Here is a 25,463-nt window from a genome sequence, read left to right as displayed (position 1 = left end):
ATGTGCTAGTAATATCAGCTTAAAGAGAGCTGACTGAATTTTTAATCAATAAGTAGGAGGGGAATCACATACATGATTCGTCTAAAAGTGGCATAGATTAGGTGCAAGTTAAAAAAAAAAGCCTAAGACATAGCCCTGGTTTTAATCCACATGTATGGAGAATTTCTACAATTTTTCTGTTTCCCAATAGAATTTTTATATTGTTGCCTTTACTACAGTTTCCTTCTTGTTATTACTAAACGTTCTTCTTAAGACTATTAAACTTGATTAAAATCAACATGTAGCTGTTTTAAAAGTCATGTCTTTTTCTGCTCAACTAAATTGTCATACCTTTTTCTCTTTTTCCTGTGCAGACTTAGCTTTGGAATCAAACCCTTCTGACCACCCAAGGGCAAGCACAATTTTCCTGAGCAAATCTCAAACGGACGGTAAGACAGTGTTTTTCCCCCCTGAGAAAATGATTGAAAACTGTTTTTGTTTTGTGTATTATGGTAAGATACAGAAAAACACTTAGAATGGTTTAAATATTTTTTTTCATATGTGATAATATTTTAATATGTGATGTTTTATTTTAATATGTGATGATACATTTTTCATTTAGGTGTCACTGTTTTAATGAGGAGAAACACTTAGACCATCTGTTTATACACTTTGCTGTTTCTTTATCAACAGTCAGCTTGCCACATGATTTAGTTGTGGTCTGTTTTTCCATGCTACTTTGTCCTTTTCCTTTCGCTCCAAGAGCACATGAGTTAAAGATGAATGATACAGTTTCGGTCACAGTTAGGTTTTCATAATCAGTTGTTATGTACGGGAGTCGAGGCTTGTGATTTTGGCACCATTTTGCACAGTACTCAACCAGCTGAACCTCTCTCACATCCAGATTCATGTGAATTTTTAAGTTCTTTTAAAAGTTCTTAAGAACTTTTAGCTCTTCAGAGTTCTCTCATCCTGATGTAGTGCTGGGCCAGGGTAATCGGACCAACGTGCCTGCCATATGGGATTTTCCAGGAGGTTATCCTCAGTATGGGAAACCTTGTGTAAATTTTGGTGTCCTGCTTGTTTTAAGATGAGAATCAGAAGTTTTTGCACTCTGCTTGTCTTGCCTGCTTGTCTTCCTTAATATATGTTAAATCCTAGTTTATTTGCTAAAAAGCCATATGTGATGAGGTTTTTCGGTTGTTTATGAGAGCAGGAATACAAGAAGTGAACGTTCTATAATATTTGAAGTAATGGAGCACAGTAAAAAATAGAGGGTTCTTTTCCTCTTTTATTTTCATTAGATTACTGGTTTTTATCAAAGGGTCTGTCTCAGGAACAGCCAGACGGAAGAGGGCCAGGCATGGGGGCAGGGCCCAGAGTGTACCACGTGTTCTCCAACCTGGGAGCTCCTGGGGTTTCTAATTTGCATTTTCTTAAAGTGTGTGTACTTTGTCTTGAGGCAGTTATTTTTAGTTAGGATTACTGTATTTCTCAGTCTTTTCCAGAGTCATGAGCTGCTCACACTGTAGAGAGACGGTGGAGAGAGTAAAAGAAACACTATCCCATGCCCCTGTCTCTCCTCAGTCTAAAGGAATTTGTGCTTGTGATGCCATGGGAAAGTGTGTGGCCTAAGACCCTCTTTGAGCTTATGTTCTTCTGGCCTTTGTTGGAGCAAAGCAGTTCTATGTGCTGTCATGTATGTTCAGTGAGGTCAGCACACATGTTAAAATTTATAGATTACTTTCCAGTGTGTAAAGAACCTGTATTTTTTAAGTTGGGTGTTTGAGTAGGTGACCAATAAGTGGTTCAGGATGCTTCCAGAGACATGGGTGCTTGACCAGAAACTGGTTCTTAGAGTTGTCATCTGTTAATCCTGGTGACTAAAGTACATGTAGAACTAGAAAATACTACATACTGTGCAGCTGGTAAATTTTTTTATTAGCTAAATATCTCACCTGGCCTAATTTGCTTTGTCCTTTTCTTTTGTAAATGGAGAGTCTTTGATTTGTACCTAATACAGAGTATCTGTTAGTATTAGTCAAATAGTAAAATTAAGTTTTTAGATATTATTTTTAGGATTCATTTTGCTGGGTGGTTTAAATTATATATTTTGTTGGAAATTATTTTAAAAAATAGAATGAAATTTTAACTCATTGTGTATATTGGTAATCCATCAGATAATTAGTGACTTATTTTTCTATGGTATTTGTATCGGAATTCATCAGTTAATTTTTTTTATTCTTAGTGCGAGAAAAGAGGAAGAGCAACCATTTAAACCATGTAAGTAAATAGTTGAAAAGTTAAGAAATCAATAGTTTGATTAATTAAAAGCATGTCTGCCATGATTCCTAAAAAGTATGATGGATCCAATACTGTTAGCATTAACCTCTTATTTATAAATTTTCTGAATCTCTAGTTCCTAATTATCAAGTATATTCAGAAAGGTTTTTGACTTAGTAGTTCCCTTTTTTTTTTTTTAAGGGTCCTGACATTTAAGTTAAATTTCAATAATATGGTTATAGTATAAAGATCTACCTTAAATTCTTTTGCCTTAAATTTTTTATCTTAGTTTTTAACCAAAGTAATAAAAGTGTAATAGATAATTTAATTTTTAGCACCGTCCATTGACTTCTTGGCACAACAGGTGAAAGCTTAACTTCCTCGTCCACCGTGATTTTATTTCCCTCCTTCTGTTCCCTTTACATGCATCAGTTTTTATTAAATCGGAATCCCTGTTTACATTATTATGACTAAGCAAGTGTTGTTCATTGCTGAGCCATATAGTTCTCTGTGCCACCTCCTTGTACACCTTTCATTCTTTTTCTTCAATATTAATGAAATCTGAGCACTTCCACACTTCTCAGGATAATCCAGTTCTGCTTTTTCTAGCAAACATGATCTCATACAGCCAAACATAGTTGAGTAGCTCCCTGGCCAGTCTCCCTGTTTTCACATTCTTCGTTTTTTTCTGTGGAATTAATTTCCTGACTATATTCACTTGCCTGTTTTCTAACAGCTATTTCTTCCCCCAAATGTTGAAACATTTGTCACATGCCTATCAAAAATATTTACCATCCACAAAACCACATCTGTTCCATTTCTTCTTAGAGACACTCTTCGCCAACCTTTTGCCTTCCTACCCGCTACATACTAGTGCTTCCTGGGCTGGCTCTGTGCCTGTTTTCCTGGGATATCTGTTTGAAGTCACCTCGGATCTCACATCACTGCGCTCTCGTGTTGGATCCCCTGTGTCCTAGATTCTGTTTCCCTCTGTCTTGTTATGCTCCCTTGTTTTACTGGAGCACATTTTCCTGGAAAAAGGCACATGGGCAAAACTTTTATAAAGACCTAGCCTCTGTGAAACTCCTTCTATTTGATAAAGTGTAGAATTCTAGGTTGAAACTAATTTTTGCAGTTTTAGAGACATTTCCCTCTTGTCTTCTCATTTACAGTGTTGCTCTTAAATCTGTTGAATTTGATACATGGTATATTACCAAGTTAGTCTTTTCTCCATTCCTTCCTCCTGTGGAACCTTGTAGGTACCCTCTGTCTTTGTGGGGTTTTGAAATTTCATAACATGGTTTGGTATAGACCTTGTCACTCTATTGGGACCTTTAAACATACAGAACATCTTTTCTTCTAGTGAATTTTTTTGTGTGCTTCTTTGTTTTTTTCTATTTTTTTTCTTTTGGATTCCTGTTAGTCAGATGTTGAAAATTTTAGAGCAAGATTTCTGCACAGATTTTTTTCCCCTCCTGTTTTCCATTTTGTCTTGTCCTACTTCATGGAGGTTTCCTTGACTCTGCTCTAATCCTTCTATTGAATATATTGTTTTGTCTACCTTATTTTTATAGAGTTCTCTTCCATCCTTTCATTCTTTTTTTCACTGATGCAATTTCTCATCTTTCTGTAGATGGTGAAGATTTTTTTTAAAGTTTTTATTTGCTCCTTGATTTTTATCATTCCCATTGATTCCTTCTTCCTGCTTTGATCTGTGACTTCTTGGAGGTTTCCCTCAAATCCCTCACTGTCTGTTAAGATCTAATTGGAAGCATCACTTTGCTAACTCATTAACTGATAGACCTCACTGCATGGATTTGGCGACCACGCCTCTGAATTTTGAACCTGCCTTGGGTTCTGTAAGACAGATTGGTTTTGTTGTTCCTGGCCCAGTCACTCTGTAGGTTCCAAGGTTGTGCTTCCTCTGTTCTGCCGTGTCAGTTACCACTCCTTTATCTCATTTTTTCATCTTTCAAACATCAAAAATCATCTGCAGTTTATCCTGTCTTGGGTATAGCTTTTTTAAAAAATATTTTTAATTCTAATGAGATGATATCTCTGAAGGAAGGGGGAAGAGAAGTAGATTTGTGGTTAGTCCACTCAAAGTTGGATTTATACTTTGAATGTAAATTCTAAGTTTAAAAGTTTTAATTCAGTATAATTAATGATACTGATTCAGACAATACTTTCTATTATACCTGTAATTAGAATACTGTACATTTCTACTAAGGCCTTGATTAAGAATCCTGTCCAAACTACTCATCCTGCCACATTGTCCATTAATGTGCAGATTAGTAGATGTAGATGGAGTAGTTTACACTAATGCACTTCTTGTTGTTTTGTTGCTAAGTCAGACATGACTCTTTTGCAACCCCAGGGACTGTATCCCACCAGGCTCCCCTGTCCATGGACTTTTCCAGGCAAGAATACTGGAGTGGGTTGCTATTTCCTTCTCCAGGGGATCTTCCCAATTGAGGGATCAAACCTGCGTCTCCTGCATTGGCAGGTGGATTCTTCACCCACTGAGCCACCAGGGAAGCCCCATGCTAATGCATAGAGTATTACAAAATTTTAAATTAGAGTCTTAATAATTATTAATAAACACATCTAAAGCTTGTGGAAAGGGGAGGGAAAAAGTGAATTTCAGCTTAATTTTTTTGATGGGTTAAACTCAGAGGCAGTAGGCAGGATGGGAAGATTCACTGGGTGGGGGCAGAATTTCAACAGGTGCTTGACTTTTAATGATAAGTTTTGGGGGGGATTGTTACTTATTAGTCTTCCAGTATGATGATTTTCTAGTCTTTGCCATTAAACCTGAAGTCTACTAAGTAAGCCTCTTCCCTTCTTGTAAAGATTGTAAAAGTCCATCTGTTCTGTCCTTAGCTCTGAATGAAGGTAAATACTCTTCTTCATTGAACATTAAACTATCAGTGGGTTCTGCTGTTTGATTTTTGTATTTGCATTTTATATCATTAATCTTTGTCAGTGTAGTTTATTGAGGTTTTGAGCCAGTGATGATAAGGCTTTAATCATAAAGGACAGTTACCTTAAATTTTAAAGTGAGATGAAGGGAAAGTAACCTGTTCGCAGCTAATACATCCAGGCTTTGCTCAGAGGCTTTAATTCTGCCATCCTTTAGTGAATAGTAGATGCCAAAAGTTTGAATCGCTTCAGGAGTAGGCCTGGAGAAGTGTTCACTGTTTCTTTGGTAGGATCTAGCCAGTAGTCTGCAGGTTGCTGATAGACTAAATGAGCACCCATAGTCTGTAGGGCCATGTCTGATTAAACTTCTTAAATGTTTTAGCACTAATATTTCCAAAGATAAACAGATATAATTCATAATAAAGAAAAAGTTTTAATAGAGGAAAATGGGATAAATGTTACCCAAAGCCAAAGCTCTACAAACTAGTCTATATTTTGGTGCATTTTCTTACTATTTTTATTCCCCTCATAGATAGATTTTATAGTCAGAACTGACTTTTACTATGTGTAATGTGTCATACTCTTAATAGTGGTGACCTTTTAAAAGATAACTTCATTTAGAATATAACTATTTGAATGAATGTTCAGTTTTCATGCTGTGTCTCTTTTGAGATTCTAAAACTACACATTAACCAGATAGCTTAAGGAATATATGAGTTTCAGTTTAAATCATTTCTAGCTTGAAGGAGAAATTCTTCCAAATAGTGGTACTTTTCAGGTATGTTATGTCTAGAACTTTTTGTTGATAAGGAGTAAGTGGCCTTGCCATAAAATATCTGAAACAAGCAAAATGGTGGCTTATACACCCATTTGGATAGTTCTTATTATTGGCTACTGGCAATGTTTATTTAAATGCTCTGTATTTTAAAAAAACATTGACTAGATTTTCTCCTTGTTTCACCTTTGATGCGTTTGTGGAGGACACTGATAGAGTGTGACAGCGTGGTGAAAACTACTTTATTTTAATAGAAGGAAGGAAGGCTCATCTGAATTAGTAAACAAAAACCAACAAAACCAAGTGTTAAAACTGTTTGTGTTCTGTGGTATTAAAGAATGCTATTACTCAGAGCTACTGACAGTGACTGGGATTTGATTATTGGCCTTTACTTAAAGGAAGAGAATTGTCCTCACATAGTTCAGGCTGTTTTAGTATTTGACTATGGCTGTGTTTTTGGGCTCTTCACAAATAAATGGATACTTCTAAAGTGTTTTAAAGATAGCTTATTCTCTAGAGGGTCTGACAGAGATTTTTGTCACCTATCCAGCACCACTGCAGATAGTTCTAATGTGTATCATTAGCATGATTACCTTCCAGTTGTAATCTATCTTAAATAATTGGTCAGACACTTGTTGAATCCTAATTTGTCCCAGATTCTGTGCTCAGCAGCTGGAGGAGGAGCAGTAAGAATCTTCTGTAACCTGGAGGAGCTTGCTTGCTTACTTAGGAGGGGGATACCAGGCAAGCAGTTGAGACCATGTAACAGGTGGTGAAATACAGGTGTAAGTGTGCAGAAAGGTGGAAGTTTGGTGGTGTGGCTGCTGGCTGAGGTTTGCTGGAGGTCGATGGGGTCAAACTTGCTGGGACAAGGAGGAAGAAGAAGCCACTGCCGGCAGAGAGCAGCATGTGCAAGGCAGCAGAGTGCCATGATGAGTGTCAGATAACATGTAGAGTAGAATTAATAAAACTGTGAGATGAGTGGAAAGTATTCTCTGAGGCTCTCCCTTGTATAATATAATGGCTGTCTTACTTAACCATGAAGTGAGAAGTTAAATTCTCAGAGCTGCTTTGTCTGTTTCTTGGCTGTGAGAGAATCTTAAAGCTGTACCCTTTCATCCTCCAGATAAGGAAACTGAGGCTCAAAGAGATCTATGGCCTCCAGGTCACTAGTGATAGAGCAGCACTGGCATGCCCAGCCTCTGATTCAAAAACGCTTGTTTCCTCACACTGTCTCCCAAACTAATACATTTATGATTGGCGTTCATTTACTGCAATGAAATGCTCTCACATCGATATTATATAAAGCATTGTGTTTTATTGTAGTAAATGAATAGAAATAGAAATCTCTGCTGCATTTCATTGCTTAAGGAAGAAACACTGAAGTCTTACTAAAAGCTTTCTCATTATTATAAAGGCAATTTATAATAGGTGCTTGCCAGGTTCATTTGTGGGTCCTTTTTCAAGAGCAGCAGTTTATACCACATTTCTCAGATCTTGCCTGTGGAAGTTAGAGTACAGAGGTTTCCCATGGAGCTGCAGGTGATGCAACACTCAGCAGTTCATGGAGTGTAAGGAAAATCTTAATGCTTTATCGTTTGACATTTTAACCAAGGAAAAAACACACTTTTATAGGTTTAACTTACTGTGACATTTTCTTCTATCTCCCTTCCCCTTCAGGTATCTCCAGGGCAGCTTACTAAAAAGTATAGCTCATGCTCAACCATATTTCTAGATGACAGCACAGTCAGCCAGCCTAATCTTAGAACCACAATAAAATGGTGAGTACAACTAGGTTGCCAAGGCTGAGTGGCAGACCCCCTTCTTGCTGAAAGCATCCTTGCCATACATAATTTCATTCATTTGGTTTGTCCTTTTAAGTGATCAGGTTAAGAAACTGGTGTCAACTCTATGTTGGTTTCAAGGACCTCCAAATATGAGTCTTCAGTTTCCATTTTAATCATAGAGTACATGATAGAAGGGAAAGTCAGTTAGCAAGTGAGAAATCCCAGGAACAATGTAAATCTTATTTGATGCATTTCTATTGTTAAGACAATGTTGACCATAATGAGAAACAGAGGTACCTTTTTATTATATGTTTCTAGAAAAAAATTATTTCTTTATGAGTTGGGAGAGTCCTACAACAATGTATACTAGTTTGGAAGCTACCGTTAGAAGAAGGAACAGCTTGTCCCCTACTGGCACCGAAGCGAATCTGCAGTTAAATTTAACTGGACTTGGTCAGATTTATCCCACCGTGCATTTTTTCCTGCAATATTTCTGTATGAAATTTTACTTCTCCTTCCTCTCCCCCAAAGAGGGGGAAAATACATCAAAACCATTTTAAGGGGCATACTCTCAAGCTTAATTTCTCCATAGATGAAATTTGTTCAACTGAGATTTTAACTTAATAGACACATTTAATTTTTGTTTTTTTTTTTTAATTTGTGTTTATATATGTGTATCTCCAACACACTGTATCAATCAAAGCAGAGAACAAAAAAAGAGATGAAGTTTCAGAAACAAGGCTGTGTCAGGCTTATACTTAAGAAGACACGAACAGTGTTACGATGACGAAAAGTATTCCTCAATTTCTGGAAGCCCCTCATGTTCCACAATTGGAGATGCACAGTTCAGAATGCCCTAATGATGGGAACATTCAAGTTTATTTAAGAGAGAGAATTAAAAACCAAACAGGATGCAGACCTTCCTACCTCCCTTGGGGTTGTCCATGGAACATTAACTAATGTCTTCTTAGCATATGAATGTTGACTTTCCAGAACAGTTTGGGAAATGCTACTTGAAAATATTAGTATCCTTATCATTAATTTTACTTTTCTGTCTTAAAAATATAATTAGCTTATAAATTTAATTTCATTTTTAATGTGCAAGGCTTTTTATTTTTTAGCTATTTAAATGATCAGTAACTTCTAACTTTAATTAAAAACAACCAGTTCACAATCATAATAATGTATGTAACTTTCCTATAATATTAGTTTCGGTCAAATCGTGTTTCAACAAAAACTGAGCCCCACTGCTCCTTAAAGTCCTGAGTTTTGGCACTTCTCTCGTAATCACTGAATGTTTTTATTCAGCCAAGACACTAAATCTGTGGGTTAAAAACTACTCTCACTGTGGCTACACTCACAGCTTCTTTTGAATTCAAAAGAGCCTGATGTTCCAGTATATAATTCAGAAGTAGTTTTAAAGATTAACCTTGCTCAGACGAGTAGGTTTCATGCTTTTTATTCTCAACCTAGTCTTAGTGTTTGGAAATACAGTAAATTTTTTTCTCATTAAGTTTTAAAAATGACCGTTCAGCACATTCATTATTGATGAAATAAAGGTTTACTGAGAAAATTAATAGGGCAAATTGGCTTTTAGGAATGATTTTGAAAAATACCGTGGGATTAGTTTTCATTGGGGTAGGTGAGCCTTATTAGAATCACTTATGCCACTTTTTCAAGATGTATGTCTCTGAACACATTCATGAATTCCACCTTTCCTCCCTGCCCCCAAGACACAGAGTCTGTGGGTCTGTCTGCTTCTCTGTCTGTCCCTCTGTCTCTTTCTCTTACACACACACACCCCTTTTGACAAGCTGGGGAATGATGTGTGAGGCATGTTTTCATAGACAAAAGCATCCTGAGAGATTGTGATCTTAACCCTGACTCATTCATTCCTAGACTTGGCTGCACGCTGCAGTCACCTGGGGAGCTTTAAATACAATCCTGTTGCCCAGGTCGTACCTAATGCAGTTAAATCAGAACACTTTGAAGCAGAAGCCAGGCAGTGTTTAAAGCGTCCCGGGTGATCCAGTGTGCAGCTGACCTTGGGAACCACTCTCCGCTTCGAGGGTAGGAGAAAGAGAACTACTTCTGATAATTGGTGGGACCTTGAGTAAGTCAATTTTAAGCCTTGATTCTCTTATTTGTAAAATGGGTTAAGTGTCATATTAGGTTCAGTTGCCCTTTTTATCATGTAACTTTTAATTCTGTGACTTTAAAATCAATTTGAAACTTTGAAGCACTATAGAAGTATCCATCTTTGATGCTAACAGTGTTACAGGCCTTTCTGCAAATGCTAAGATTGTATAGACGAGTTACAAAATTCAGATTTGCCTTCTCTCTATTGAGTTTCATTTTAGATATTGAGAACAAAGGGAAGCAAATAACTTAACCAGAGAACCCCTTAATTTCCTGATACACAGCATCTGTGAATAACTTAGGGCTATAGTAATGTAAAAAGTATCTGAGGACTTGTTCCTGTTGGTTAGTTAATACTTTTTTAAAATAATGTGGAAATACCTGTCATTAATAGTGTACTGTGCTGTATTGTGCTGCCTTATTAGCAGTGCTTATTTCAGGATAACTAGGCCTATCATCAATTTTGTGACTATAAAATTTTGCTATTAAATTTTCTAATAAAGTGTGAAAATGATTTTAAATCCATTTTATTTGATATGGAGCACTTGTATTACTTACTTTTAGATAAATAATGGAAAATAGATGTGTTAGGGGGGTACCAAACTAAATCAACTGAAATGCAGTGCCTAACAAAAAGCCACACACACAAAATCTGCTGTATGGCTTAAATTTAACCATGTGGATAGATGGTGTAACTTGTATGGGATGAAAGATTCTGTGCATAGGAGGACAAATGACCGGGGAAATATATAATAATTTATATATTATAATAATCAACCCAAACATGTCTTCTAAGAGCACATCTACATTTTGGGTCTCCTAATTTTGCTAAAAGCCAAAGAACCTAAAACATGGGGGATAGCACCTATGGGTACTGCTCTGAATTAGAGGGTGTGGGGGCCACTGGGCATCTGGAAGGTCTTACCTCTCTGCCAACCCTTTAAAATGTCTTCAGGCCTAATGTGATAAAAACCAATTACTACAATATTTTTTTTTCCTCCACAGTGTGACCTTAGCAATATATTACCACATAAAGAACAGGTGAGCTCTTTTAAAACCTGTCTTGTTATTCCAGCTAATTAATTTACACAGTATCAAGTTTAGTGTTAATAACTATAGACAGTATTAGAGTAAGCTTTTACTGTTAGAGTGCTTTTGTTACAGTATTGAAGTGAATCATTTATTTTTATTTTGGGACTCTTAGTTCTTTAAGTTTTATGTGGTTTATATGGATATTTACTGTATTAGAAATTGAAATTGAAAATTTAAAAAATTAAATCCACTGTATGTTAAAACAGGCTTTCCTTAGCACTGCTGAAGTTTTGAGCTGGATGAGGCTTTGGTGTGGGTTGCCGCCCTGTGCATCGCAGAGTATTTAGCAGCACCCTGGCCTCTGCTCTGTAGGTGCAAGTAAGGTGTTCTGCTTCTCTCCACATTAGGACAGGAAAACTGTCTCCTGAGGGATGAGATCACCATCTGACTGGGGACCCCAGTGTTTAACATAAGTCATTTTTTTAATGAAAAATAACCATTTTCCACAACAAAATAGTGGAGAGGAGAGTATCTCATTAATAGGAAACAGTTGATTCTCATGTCAACACTGTCTTCAGTCATTTGCTTTGAAGAAGCAATATGGAGATCCAGCCACATGCAGACATATAGTTGGGAAAAGGTGAATTTTTAAAGCCTTGAGATAATTTGACATATTCTTTGATACTGTCCCCAAAATCCACATGTGCTAGTTTATTAAATTAGTTAAGATGGAGTTCCAAGTCATTATCAGTGAACTTGAAGTAGATACTATGTTAAATTAATGCCCATTGATCTGTCATGCATACTGAGTGGATCTTTTTATCTGTACATGATTTTATAATATTATACATTGTCATTTGCAAAGTATTGGTTCACATGTCTTTAGACAGTGTCAAAAACTCACTCTTGTTAGTATCACTACCAGTCTTATCGGAAAAGTCTTTAAGTATTGAGAAATCAAGCTCACCATAAATAAAGCTCACACTGGAAGGTACAGGTTTTCCAAAAATCCTAATATTTTTAGCTTGATGGTTTGAATTTTATCATTGGCAACAAATAGTTTAGAGTTTTCTTTGAAGTGACAGGCTCACTTTGTTCATTTTTGAAAAAATGACTGTCAGTTGGTGTTTCATGAAAAAAGTGGTTTAAATATGATGTTCTAGGGGGAAAAAGTGACTTGGTTACCAGTAAGTTACAAGTGCTCTCCCTTAGCACAGCCATATTTCAGTACATACAAGTGCTTAATGCATACTTTCCGCTTACTCAGAATATGAAGAAGAAGAGTAAAGGTTTAAGAACACTTAATTTTTACTCTTTCATCAAGGATGTTCTTAAGTGAAGCAGATTTTTTACATTCATTTGGCCAGGAATAACTGAATGACTTCTAATTTAGTTTCATACCACTGCCTTGATTCATACTCAGAAATGAGCAATTTTACCCACTTTTGCTTTTATACAATCATAGTTAAGTGTCAAACAGTGTAAAGGTAGGTGATGTCTTGGTATTCTTATACAAAACAGTTTTGACCTCTTGGACTTACAGGCTTTCTGAAGAGAGGCCAGGGGAGATTCCCAGAGGCCTATAGACCACATTTGCAGAACTGCTGTTTAAATGGGCACAGTGTAGTAGTGTGGTGGAATTTAAAATAAAAAGCCTGGTCTCTCTTAAAAGACAATTAACATTTTTAACTCAAACTATTTAAAAGAGACAAGAAGAAATAATAAGAATATAATATAAAGAACAAAAGGGGGTGGAGACAAAAAGCATGAATCTGATATTTACATTCATTGAAGTTAGAAGACTATTGCCTACTACTACCACTTTATAAAATGTTCTTGTATATTCCATTGTGAGGTTAGTGAAGTGGAAATGTACTGGTCTACGAACATTGCCTGTTAGAAGGGGTCTGTGCGGGTAAAGGCAGCTCTGGCTGGTTGTAGAAGAGATTTTATGCAACTTGGTGTGCTGAGTATAAAATAGGTCAGAAAACCTTTCTAAGGGCAGAATCCAGGAGAATATGTAAAACTGTTTGCTTTATTAAGATTAAGCTTCCTCTACTCCTCTCTCTACTTTTAGCAGATACTTTACTAAGCTAGTAACTCCTGAATTAATTTTTTAAAATACACATTCTTATTTTATAGAGATGCCAATAGGTCCTTGGACATTTTTGATGAGAGATCACATCCACTCACAGTAAGTGTCACTTTTATTGAAGGTGTATTTTTCTCTTATTACAGTTGTGTTTATTTCATGCTGATTTGCTTTGAAATTAATTACTAGAAGAAAATTACTGCCTCCAGCTCAAAGCCAAGATTGTCTTCCTTTAAGTCTTCTTCCCCCACCCCATGTTATGTCTAGTCATTTTACCAAAGGCATGTTGTGTCAGGGGTGTAACTGATAAGAACTGAGTTACGCTTTGTATGTCGAGTGAGCAGGTAAGTAAACATACCCAAGTAACAGAAAATGTAGCTTTTTAAAGGATGATTTTCCATAGCATCACACAATATAAACATTTCCTAACAAATATGTAAGACCTCTAAGGAGAAAATTTAAAAACTGTTTAAATTTTAAACTAATTAAAATGATAGGGTTTAAAAACTCACTTCTTCAGGTGCTCAGTAGACACATGTGACTGGTGACTGCTGTGTAAGAGAGCACACCCTTAGCGCCTCTGGTTACAGGACACTGGAAAGGTGTTTTCATAGTTGACTGCAGAAAAGTGTGATGACGTACAATGATCAGCAAGACTTTTGAGCCTAAAAATAGTTTGCATTTGGTTAGAATTCTTTGGGGAAGAAGGTGAAAATACATTTTCTGAGGTTGTGCTTGCATTTTTCTTTAATGAATGGTAGTGAGTATTGAATCACTATGGTACTTTAGGATCCCATTGTTTATATTTAAAAGACTACAAGACATGTCACCTAGTCAAAATTATTTTAAGTAGCACATGGGCCCACGTGTGAAGATTGCTGTCTTGAGGGTAGTTTTAAGTATTTTTGTTCAGTGGATACTTAATATGTGTTTTTTCTTCTTTCAGCGAGAAAAGGTTCCGGAGGAGTACTTTAAGCATGATCCTGAACACAAATTCATTTACAGATTTGTTCGTACTCTTTTCAGTGCCGCCCAGCTGACTGCTGAATGTGCAATAGTGACTTTGGTAATATATTTTTCTCTTAATAGAAGCATCTCTAGAAATTTTTTTCTTGTACAGAAGGTATGGGCCTGTTTTTCAAATGAAAGTAGGTTCCTGAAATGATCATCAGAACTTTATTAAAGAGAAATGTATCAAAAAGAAGTAAAATATAGATTTGAGCTTTAGTAATCATCATGATTTAAAATGTTGCCATTGCTTTTCTCATCACACAACAGTTGGTGTTAAAGGCAGCAGGAGAAACTTCTGGTTTCTCCTTCCACACCTCAGGACGCATGCACACACAGTGCACACAGGTACACACCGACAAAGTGTGCTGGGTGGTAGGATGGAGGCGATCACTGAACTTCCTGGCCCACGGCAGGTGTAGATTCAGTGTGTTTCTGAGTCTCAGGCTGTGTTGCCTAGGCAGTTGTGATGTGTGTCTTGAGACCGACTGCCTTCACCTCCCTGTCCTTGGACGATAGTGTTAACCATCTCTACTGTCCTCTGGTGCCGGCGTGTGAAGGTACCCAGGACTGGGGTTCAGTAGTGCTTGGAAAGGCTTTACTCAAGTTAGCCTGCCAAGCTCCAGCTATGTGAGGACCTTTCTGTCATCCATACTGAATTCCTATGGTAAGATTTTATCATTTGAATAACATATCATATTCAGCTGAGAGGTAGTTGGGATTGCCTAACTCCTCCCTATAGCAAACCTATAGGGGAAGGTCAGCTGCATGGTCTGAAGGGAGGGCCTGCGTCCACCGCTGCCTGCGCCCCTGCAGGCAGAGTGCAGGAGAGGAGGCTTCCCCTCAGTGGGCCCCGGGTCAGACGCAGGCCTTTTCTTGGAGCTGCGAGCCAGTTACAGTGCTCAGTTAGCATGTGCTTGAGAGACGCAGGAATGGCGCTGGCACGTGGAGAGCTGGGAAATGCAGGCAGGAGAGGGTGTGTGGGTTGGAAGAGGGGCATTTCTCTGTAGACAAGTTAAGCCCGATGGACCTGTGAGACAGCAGAGTGACAGTGTCTGGCAGTCATTTGACTATATGGGATTGGAGCCTGAAGCTGAGCGGGAGGCAGGAATTACGTGTAGCTGTTCAAACGCAGAGAAAGTACGTTAAATAAAAGTTGAGGAGAAGATAGATCTGTGGGGACTGTCAGCACTTAACAGGACACATCCCCAGAGGAGTGGCCGGAGTGGTAGGAAACCCAGGAGAGAATCAGAAGGTGCCAGGAGAGCTTGAAGAAGGAGAGCATGGTGCACGTGCTGAGTGCTGCCAAGGAGATCCTTAGGGCATAAATACACACCAGATACCTGCCCGTGTCACGGTTCTAAGTGCTGGGCATAGAGGAGAGTTCTTGCCTTTCTGAGGTAAGTATAGCAGACATAAGGGTTTTGTTTTTTCTTTAGTTTTTATTGGAGTATGGTTGATTTACAGTGTGTGTAAGTATCAGGTGTACCACAGAGAGTAAGACTTTTTAAAATGAGTATTTTTAAAAAGATGACTGTTTGAAGTGGTAGTGAAAGCTAGAAAGAGAAAGCAAGGTAGAGGGATGGAGAGATTAGAGGGGCTTCCCTGGTGGCTCAGACAGGAAGCAGTCTGCCTGCAGGGCAGGAGACTCGGGTTCCATCCCTGGTTTGGGAAGATCCCCTGGAGAAGGGAGTGGCAACCCACTGCAGTATTCTTGCCTGGAGAACTCCCCATGGACAGAGGAGCCAGACGGGTCGATGGGGTCAGAGTCAGACACGACTGAGCGACTTAATGCATGCACGCTAGAAAGACCAGGAAGAGCCTCTTTACAGAGGTGAGATCTGAACCAGGACCTGGCTGGACTGAGGAAGATGAGGGGCCTGATAGCACAGGCAGGGGGCAGAGCACCAGGCGCAGACAGGAGCGGGTTCTGTGCTGAGGGAACAGCAAGGCGCCGCTGTGATCAGAGTAGGGAATGAGGGAAGGCACAGGCGATGAGGGCACAGAAGGACCTCGTAACTAGCAGGCCACAGAAGTGACCTGTTTGATGGGAGAGCCCTGGCAGATGTTGGGCAGGCCCGTGAAGTGCACTTAATCTGAGAGGCTCTCCTGGCTGCTCTGGGGAGAACAGACTGTGGTTGGCGGTCAGTGGAAGCAGGGAAGTTAGGAGACAATGGCAGTGATAGAGAAGCCAGAAGTGACGGACAGAAGAGCAGAGCCGGCAGGTGACCAGTGAAAGTGGAGATAAGAATTCCCAACAGATGGGACTGAGATAACTCAAGTGGAGGTCTTTGGTCCCGGCAGCCAGGCGTGTGGCAGTGTCTTTCAGCTCTGAGGGCATGCCTGGGGAGTGGGGCACTGTAATGAAGAGCGCTGGCTGTTTGTCATGAAGGCAGCAGTGACCATGCCTCAGTAGTTTCAGTGGGGCAGTGGCGGCCAGGGGCAGACTAAAGTGGGCTAAGGAGAGGATGGGTCATGAGGAGCCAGTGTCAGAACATTTCCTGAGGGAAGTGTTCTAAGGGGTGGTGATGGATGGGCTGAGAACATGTAAGAGAACATTGGAGAAAATCTCTGACAGAGAAGGGGGGTTGTTGGAGAAGAGATGAATTGTGGGAACAGTGTCCTGCAGAAATGAGAGGTGGGACTGACTTCATTCATAGAAGAGTTAGCTTCAGGGAAAAGAAAGAGATGTCACTTCCACTGAGACAGGAGGGCAAGTGGTGTAAATGAGACCAGGTTTGCCTTTAGTGAAGCTGAGAGGAAGCTGAGGGAATGCCCCTAAGGTTGAACTGCTTCTATCAGTGCCATAAAGTAGAGGGGCGGACCCTGTGGGAGACTCGTTCTTAGAGAGTACTGGCGCATGCAGAGTTCGCTGGGGAGTCAGGGGCAGAAGTTCACTAAGGGTATGTAATCTCAGTAACCATGTTTGAAACACAATTGAGTTTGGAGAGCTTTGGCAGATCGGAGATGTCAGTCTGATAACGGGACGTTTTTCTTTTTATCAAATGGCATATATTCTCTTCTGCAGAGGTAACACCATCACAACTTATGTCTTTAATCTTTACTCAGCTGTTAACTTGGTCTGGTTCTTTATAGAATAGCCATTTGACACATATAAAAGAAGCCATGAAGTCATCCCACAAACTACCTGGCAGATTTAGAGGAGCCCCAGGGATTCAGACACCGGCAGCTCTTAACCACCTTAGAACCAAACAAATTGGCTAAGTTGCAGAATATGTAAGACAAATGAGTTATGAAATAATGGAGATGTGAAAAATAGGGGATATGAACAAAAAGCTCTTTTTGTGCATGAATCTTCCCTAAAAAGGCACTAAATGTGGTGATGTAAAGCTGCTTTGTACCGCCTGTCCTGCTGTGCCATGCAGCAGCCACTGGGAGGCTCTCTTGACCACCAGTTATTATCTTCAAGTTCATCCTCTGAAGAGAAGATAAAGAACTGCTCAGTCTTACCAGAGTTTTACATACTCAAGCTTTATGTAAAATTGCCACGTACCCACCACCAGTATGGTAGGTTCATTGCACACGGTAGGCACTCAAGCATTTACTGAACGGTTGAATTGATGCTGGGCTATACATGCTGCCTTTTACAAGTGGGAAGGTAATAACACAATGCCTGTCTTTAGAATGCTGAGATGTCCTTTCATTCCTGCGACCAAAATTGGGTTGGAAATTCACATGGGCAGAGTAGAAATACCAGACTAACAGAAATATCTGCCTTACAACTGTGACCTGGCCTTTGGCCTTGGCTGGCCGAGCAAAAGTCTCTGCAGAACCAAAGAAAAAAGACTTGTTAAAAACAGATGAAACCTATCGCTCCTAACAGTTCTATCACCGCCCTTAAACGGAACTAAAATCAAAGACCAGTCCTCTACTTTTGCAGGTTTACTTAGAGAGGCTTTTAACTTATGCTGAGATCGACATTTGCCCCACTAACTGGAAAAGAATTGTTTTGGGAGCCATTCTTCTTGCCTCCAAGGTTTGGGACGATCAGGCTGTTTGGAATGTGGACTACTGCCAGATCCTCAAGGACATTACAGTTGAGGACATGTGAGTGTGTAAGGTTACGGTGAACTGTCTAACCATTTTCCAATACCTTATTTGCTCCCATAAAGTTTACATCTTAAGAAATGTTACATTTTAAGAAAGGTTACGTTGCGCAGAGAGGTGAATTAGGTATAAATATAAAATTAGACTTCTTTCTGTCTAGCTGTAGTATAACTTGTATTTCCCATCATTAATTAGTTAAATCTTGGTGTGTTATTGTTGTAATATTTCTGCTTGATAAATTGAAATTACTTTTCTGGTGGTTTTTGCCATTTTACAAGCTCACTACCAGAACAACATGATGCAGTAAATAACTTCACGTCTTTCTTAAAGCTGTCTACCAGGTCCAGTCTGTTTTTAAGAGACACATGTCCGGCCTTGGAAGTTAAGTGGTCACTGCTGAGGTCTTAGCACCTCCAGACTACTGAAGTTATAACTTCAACTTGAGTCATACATTGTATATTTGTTTTTGCAGGTCTTGTCTTCTTTTGTAATCTGAGGTTGTCTCTAAGGTTCTGTTGTTACGGAAACCATGATGGGACAGATGACCAAACAGAAAGGTTTCAGATCTCTGTGTTCTGTCTCCTCCACTGTCAGGAGTGTTCCCCATGTTTAGAAATAGGTCTGCTGAGTTAGGAAACTCCTTTGTCTCAGGTAGCCCAGGAAGTGTCAGTGGGGCCTCACCCGGGGCACTCAGCAACCACAGCGGTACTTGGTGGGGCCTTGAGTTAACTTGGGGGGTTCCTCACAGATGGCATGCTTACACAGGCATGAAACATCAGGCTTGCAGTCTGGCTGCGGGGAAGGGCCCCGAGGGTGGGAGGCAGCAGGAACCAGAGAGGTATTTGCAGCAGACTCTAGAAGTGCTCACTTGACAGCGAAAATGTCCTTGTGGGTGGCATTTAGGAAAACGTAAAGGGGTACCTCTTTATTATAGTGAACAGCAGAGGACGATCAAGGTCATGGCAGGCAGCAGTGGCAAGAGTTTGTTTTTGTTACCTTTGCCCCTGACTCTTAATTCAGAATTACCAAAGTGCATATTTACAACTGAAGCAAAGAAGCTTGTGACTAAGAGAAGGGACCAGTGATTGTTGGTAGCTGTCCAAGTGGCTTTTGGTGAAAATGTCCACTTTGATGATAAAAAGTGTCATGGTGATATTGCTGGTAGCCACTTTAGTGTTAACGGCAGATAATTCGAGATAAGTAGAAGTACTTTTGGAAGTTGTAGAAACTAAAGTGACATTGAGCACCACTATCATCCATCTTTAAACTGGTTCCTTGAAGGAAGGAAAATGTGTAATCATAAACACCAGGTCTGCCATGATGGCAGCTGAAATTTTCTCAGAACCTGCAACTAAGCTGACGGGGTCTCTGGGTCCAGTTACAGCATCAGAGAATATGCAGGGAAGTGTGTGGGTGTTCATAGATGTGAGCCCAATAGCACTGATGGCAGTGTCTAGCTACAGGAAGGAGCTAATTGTAAACAGCACTTTTCTGTGTAAAACAGAATCACCAGGAGCTGTGTTCGTAATAGGCTGCTTTTGTTTATGATCTTTGGAAACTGGAAAGCATTACAACCAAGTGTTCAAGTCACATTTGTCTCATCCCCCTGCTGTTGGCTGCTATTTGTAATGGTCTCATTTTGAGTCTCAATTGAAAAATTGGCATCTATCAGCTTTTCCTTAAAAGTTTTCTAACATCCATGTATCTTGTTTGAATATATTGAGCAGCTGCTGTTCAGAAAATTTGCTGCGCCTATAAATGGCATGCTCTTCAGTCATCTAGTCATTTAAAAAAAAAAACGCAGAAGCGTATTCTGTAGTCCTAATGCTTTTTTCTTCAGTAGGTAAAGCTCTGTTAATAGACATGTTAATCCTATGAAGTACTGTATTTCCACACAATTAAAATGTATTAGTGGAAGAGAATATAAAAGGGATAGTGAAGTGCATTTATTCCTGTAGTAAATTAAGTCCTGATTAGCTGATTATCAAAACATTATCTGATTTACATTTCTATAGACTTACGGCCATATGAACAGGAAATTAATTTTGGAGGTAGGTTCAGTTAGGTTTAAAGTTCAACAAATGAGAAACCTCATTTCTGCTCACACTCTGCTCTCCATGCAGGAGAACATCAAACATTTGATGACTTACCAATGGATAAAATATTAAGACTTTAAAACCAGGAAACAAATATTTTGAAAAATAAGTCATTTTTATTTGTCTGGGTATTTATCATTTTTATATAATTAACTCTTTAAAGTGATTGCTGTGAAAGTGGTAAGACTTACTGTGATTTTGTTTATTAAACATTAGACAAGCAATGACTCTGTATGGTCCCATAGGAAAGACCTGCTCCCAGCACCCTACTTTCCCACTTCATTGAATTCACCCCCTGCATGCGTATGCACCTTCTGTCCTAGTCAGGGCTGGCGGATGGTGCACAGGGGGAACTGCTCCATCGGGGTCATTGCTCAGGTGCATTTAGTCTAGCCAAGACGTCTCCCCTTAATCCTACTGCCTCCCATAGCTTAGAAAGTGTATCCCATCCTGTCCCAGGAACACCTTCTCATCCTGCTGGGGTTAAGAGGAACAGAAACTTGGATTCTGCCCTTTGCCACAGTCCCCTGCACTGGAGCCGGGGGAGGGGATTCCCTTTCGCATCGAGTGTAGCTTATTTATTTATTTATCTGAGATGAATCCTTGTTGCCTCAAGAGTCTTCTCCCCTCAGAGATAATAGCAGTGGCTCTCCATGGCCCCATTTGTTGCCGTGGTGATGTGCCTACTCCTTTTGTTGGCGTGTCTCTACTTCAATAAGCCCCTTCCTGTTATCGCCCGGTGAAAATGTCTGCAAGTTCTCCAGAGCTAATAAACAGCATACATCATTCCTTTCATCTGATGACTATAGCGGGGCCTTGTGAGTGAGCGTGGAGCATGAATGCACGGCTGCACTAATGGAACTCTGAAGAATGAGCCCCCGAGTCAGCAGCACGGGTGCATAAGAGGGCTGTAACCTCCCCCCCTTGTCCCAAACTCCAAGTGCCAGGACGCAGGAAGAACCACAAATAGCTGCACCTTGTTTGAACATTAGTGTATTAATCCAGCTGGGGAGCCATTATTTGTTTCAAAACTGTATTTAGAGCTGTCGTGGCACAGAATGGGGTTTCTGAAGATAGCCCAGTTGACTAAAATTGTCCTATGTTGGTTTTGTCTTCTCCTCCTCCCCCAGGAATGAGATGGAGAGGCACTTTCTGGAGCTCCTTCAGTTTAATATTAATGTTCCCGCCAGTGTTTATGCCAAATACTACTTTGACCTTCGCTCCTTAGCAGATGACAACAACCTGAGTTTTCTATTTGCTCCTCTTAGCAAAGAAAGAGCACAGAACCTAGAGGTAAGACTGTGGATTCACTAACTGGGTTTTCTGTTAGCCACCAAAGCCAGCATCTGTGGCTAACTTACACTATGGAAAGCTGTTAAATTAACAGTTTGAAGAGCTTATTAACCCACTGGCATCTTATTCCCTGTGTCTTTTATGGGTTAGACAGGGATCTCACATTATTAAAAAAAAAAATTACAGATATCTCTTATGTAACCATAATTCAGAATATTTTAAATCAGATTTAATTGTTCTTAATGGTTTTCTATTTGAACCTCCACTTACATATAACCATACAGGAATAATTTCTTATAATTGTATCCCTAATCATATGTACATTGATAATTACTTACCATTGTTAACTGTCTGAGCTTGCAGTGTGTGTGGTGTATCACAGTTCAGCCCCATGAGTTTATTAGACCAGAAGCATCAGGGGCTAACCTGTGAGACCTATACTTGGAAATTATAATGTGGGTTCAGAAACTGGATATAGTGTAGGTGGGTTTTTAATGGAAGTGGTAACATACATGGAATGAAGTAATTTGTAGTAGTGATTTGAAGAGTAATTTGAAGTAGTTTGTGATTTCTGGTGGGTATACAGCAAAATTTACAACTGAAATGAATACATATAAAGTTGACACTTTTTCTGGTACCTTGGTACTTTAGAAATAAGACATTTTTCTACAATAATTTACATGCATGTGAAATAGCACCTTGTAGTGCTTCATCATTAGACCCTTCTTGCCTTTAACACACACCTACCTCGTTAAAATTTTGTTAGAGTGTGTAGTAAATAATGAAGACTGAATAGAAGTTGAATAGCTGGGTAAACACTGATTTTGCTCAGGTATGTTCATTATGTTTAAGGATTTAGTATGTAGGTAACATCATATTGCTGTTAGATGGGGCCTATTTTGGGAACCCAGTTTTTAAATATGTTCCTCCCTGCCCCAGCAATCTCATCATAGCCCTTGAAGAATATTATCTTAGGGAATCAGCAGTGTAGATGTGAACTATCCAAAGTAGCAGCAACTGTGAACCTAAATGAATGCAGATGTGTGGCTTATCTTCAATGCTGCTTTCTTTAAGGTTGGAACTTTTTTCTCCCAATTATACTTATGTTCTGTCTGATTGACTTTCTTAGGCCATCTCCAGACTGTGTGAAGACAAATACAAAGACTTGTGCAGAGTTGCTGTGAGAAGGTCTTTCAGCGCTGATAATTTCATTGGTATTCAGCGCTCCAATGCCATCCTCTCATAAACAGAGGGAGGTGAGGGGTTGTAACATCATGAACCCCTCATAACAAGGACTGGAGAAATACCACCTCTCCTGCTCAGAAACCAGCAACGTTAGTATTTTCACCTAGAAGAAAGACACTGAATTCAAGAGACTTGCGGACAGCAAAGATTATGGTCATAGGAAAAAACTGGACCTTGTCAAGGCAACACACTCTTCTGTCCTTTTTAATGTAAACAGAGTTACAAAAACCACTCCAAAGCTAAAAGCTCCCAACCCACCCACAGATTATTTGCTTACTATGTAGGCCGATAACTGTGAACTATGTGAGGTTTTTTTTAATAGTTTAAATTTTTAGACTTTAAAGACACTAACTATATAACTTTTACTTTTTCCTATTTTTCTCGCCCATATTGCTGCATATTCCTTTAGAATCACTGCAGTATTGCCATTCAAACACGGGACTCCTGACAACCCATAAAGCCACTTAGGGACAGACTGTTGTAGCATTGTTAGGTTTTGAAGGATTCTTCCTCCCTACTATTTCATTGAAGCTGCTAGTCATTTTTGGCAATCAGTTTAAACCAAAAAGCTGCTGAATAACACTTGTCATTCAGATTTTTTGCAAGCACTACTTATTAGCAGATTAGCATGTTTGGGATCACAAGCAGAGAAAGTATGTTGTTACCTACTTCTACTGGGTCCGTGCTGCATTTCTTGTTAACTCTAATGGTGCTTCTCATTTTCTGATGATTGTCCTCTTTGTTAAATACTTGTATTAAAGGATATTTTCATAATTCCAGCCAACCTGTTAGTCCAGGAATAAGCAGATAGTGAAAGAAGGTGTCCCAAAAGTCTTGGTGCAATTTTAAGCTTTAATACAGTGTGCTTGGACACTCCAGGACACTGCCGCAGAAGAATAAATGCTACAGACGCAAAATATCACTTGAAAGTTTACTTGAATTTCTCCTAAACTCATTTAGTTTTGTAAATCTTAGATGTTAAGCTTTTAATTTGAATTTTTTGTTTCAGTCCCTCTTGAAGATGGCAAACAATAGGCTGAAACAAAAGATTAAAATTAGGAGCTTAATGTTTAAAATTTACAAAACTAAATGAGTTTAGAAGAAATTCAAGTAAACTCTCAGGTGATGTTTTGTAAGTTTGTAGCATTTATATTTCTACAAGTATCAAAGCTTCAAATTGCACAAAGACTTCAGGAGGATATCTTGTATCTTTATAGATCTGGCCTCCTCTTTTTAAAATAGTCCTTTGCCAGGCTGGGCTGTTTATCTGCTTGAGCACTGAAGTTTCTTTTTTCTAGATTTGGTAAAGGAATTATGAATAGCATTAGTTCTCCTGTAATAAATTGAAAGGAATTGGACCCTAGTAGTAGTGACAAGAAAGTAAGTGACATGAAACAGCGTTTCTGTTCTGCGTGTTAACCTGGCTATAGGTGTGTCACTTCAAGTTGTTATTTGAGGAAAGATAAATCTTAGGAACCCTTACCTCAGGCTTTTTAAAACACAGGGTACCACTTAGCCACCAGGAAGCCCATTAAAAGACAGGGAGGTCCAGTAATCAGACTTTTAGGAAATGGGTAATGATGTCACCTAAACTTGAAACATTAAAAAAAAAAAGTGTTCTCAACTATGTAAAATCTTTCTCCTTCCTTCTCAAATGTAATCCTAGGAATTTTGCCTGTAAACAAAGCATTTCTGGGCCAGAAATACTTTTCTCTCTTTATAGCAAGGCTTCACATTATATTGAGTGCCACAGGTTCCATCATTTTTAAAGGACAGAGACATAAATGATAAATAATGGATATAAAATATTACAATCTACCACCTCAAAAAATATTGTTTATGGAGCTTGGAGATTCAAGTATTGATTGCAGTTTTATTTTGAAAAGAATGCTACAACTTATGTGGTTTTTCTTCCTCATGTTTATATTAAAAGAAAAGCTAATAAACTCTATTTTAATTAAAATACATGGCTGTTGTGCACCTTCTCATTGTTCACATAACATCACGGTTCTGCTTAGCGCAAATGTTTTCTTCAGCTCTGATAGGCAGGCCTGAAAGCATTTTCCGACTAACCATTCAAAAGTTGTTTTGACCGTTACCTTCAGTTAAGAGGTGGGCATTTATTTCTTTGGCTTAAGTTCTTTTCAACCAGAAGATAATTTAGTACACTTAAAAGCACTGGCTGTGGTGCTCAGTGGCATAGTGCATTAGATGGCACTTTGGAATTGTGTGGTGTTGTACCAACAGGGGAAAAAAGCACATTGGAAGATAAAAGGTAAAACACAGAAAGGAGTTACAGAAATACTGTTGAATCAGAACATGAGTTACTTGAGGATTTCAAGCCACTGAACAGGAAAGAAAATGGAAGGAGAGGAAGTAGAACTGTGTTGTTATAAAGAGGGTGAAGTTAAACAAGCCATGTGATGAACCAGACCACCATCAGGTTTCTCTAGGACCCTGGTCACTGCACTCTCGCAGTACTCCATCACTCCTGGTAGTATTCTTGTGTCTTCACCCACCTTAATTCACTACCTAAGGTCAGATCTTTTAACTTTGTTCTTGGTAAGTTGTTGATTAGGAGAAATAATCTGAATTAGTGCAGAACAGAGAAAAACTATGACAAATCACTAAGATAGTTTGTACCATGTAATAATATGCCAGTTACTAAGCAGAAATGCTATCACATCTTGAGTGGTCAAAGGTTAAAAAAAAGTGGGGGTAGGAACACTGCTTGGACACGACTG

The 25,463-nt window shown here is 39.0% G+C and overlaps 1 protein-coding gene across 2 annotated transcripts in view; it reads left to right on the top strand.

Moving 5' to 3' along the window:
- The window catches only part of CCNYL1 (cyclin Y like 1), a 35,363-nt gene extending 10,677 nt beyond the window's left edge, over positions 1-24,686 (top strand). Inside the window, exons 2-10 of one of the 2 annotated variants that reach the window (XM_061148892.1) lie at positions 354-428; positions 2,228-2,262; positions 7,640-7,740; positions 10,891-10,926; positions 13,060-13,111; positions 13,956-14,075; positions 17,919-18,085; positions 21,312-21,474; positions 22,604-24,686. In XM_061148892.1, the coding sequence (XP_061004875.1) occupies positions 354-428; positions 2,228-2,262; positions 7,640-7,740; positions 10,891-10,926; positions 13,060-13,111; positions 13,956-14,075; positions 17,919-18,085; positions 21,312-21,474; positions 22,604-22,720 (866 nt within the window). In that variant the 3' untranslated portion in view covers positions 22,721-24,686. The remainder of the gene's footprint in view (positions 1-353; positions 429-2,227; positions 2,263-7,639; positions 7,741-10,890; positions 10,927-13,059; positions 13,112-13,955; positions 14,076-17,918; positions 18,086-21,311; positions 21,475-22,603) is intronic. The other variant, XM_061148893.1, reaches the window with a different exon arrangement.
- Positions 24,687-25,463: the final 777 nt, after the last annotated feature.

This window comes from Dama dama, chromosome 8, assembly GCF_033118175.1.
Source record: "Dama dama isolate Ldn47 chromosome 8, ASM3311817v1, whole genome shotgun sequence".
In the NCBI taxonomy this organism is placed as follows: Eukaryota; Metazoa; Chordata; class Mammalia; order Artiodactyla; family Cervidae; genus Dama; species Dama dama.
This window is presented reverse-complemented; position numbering and strand designations above follow the sequence as displayed.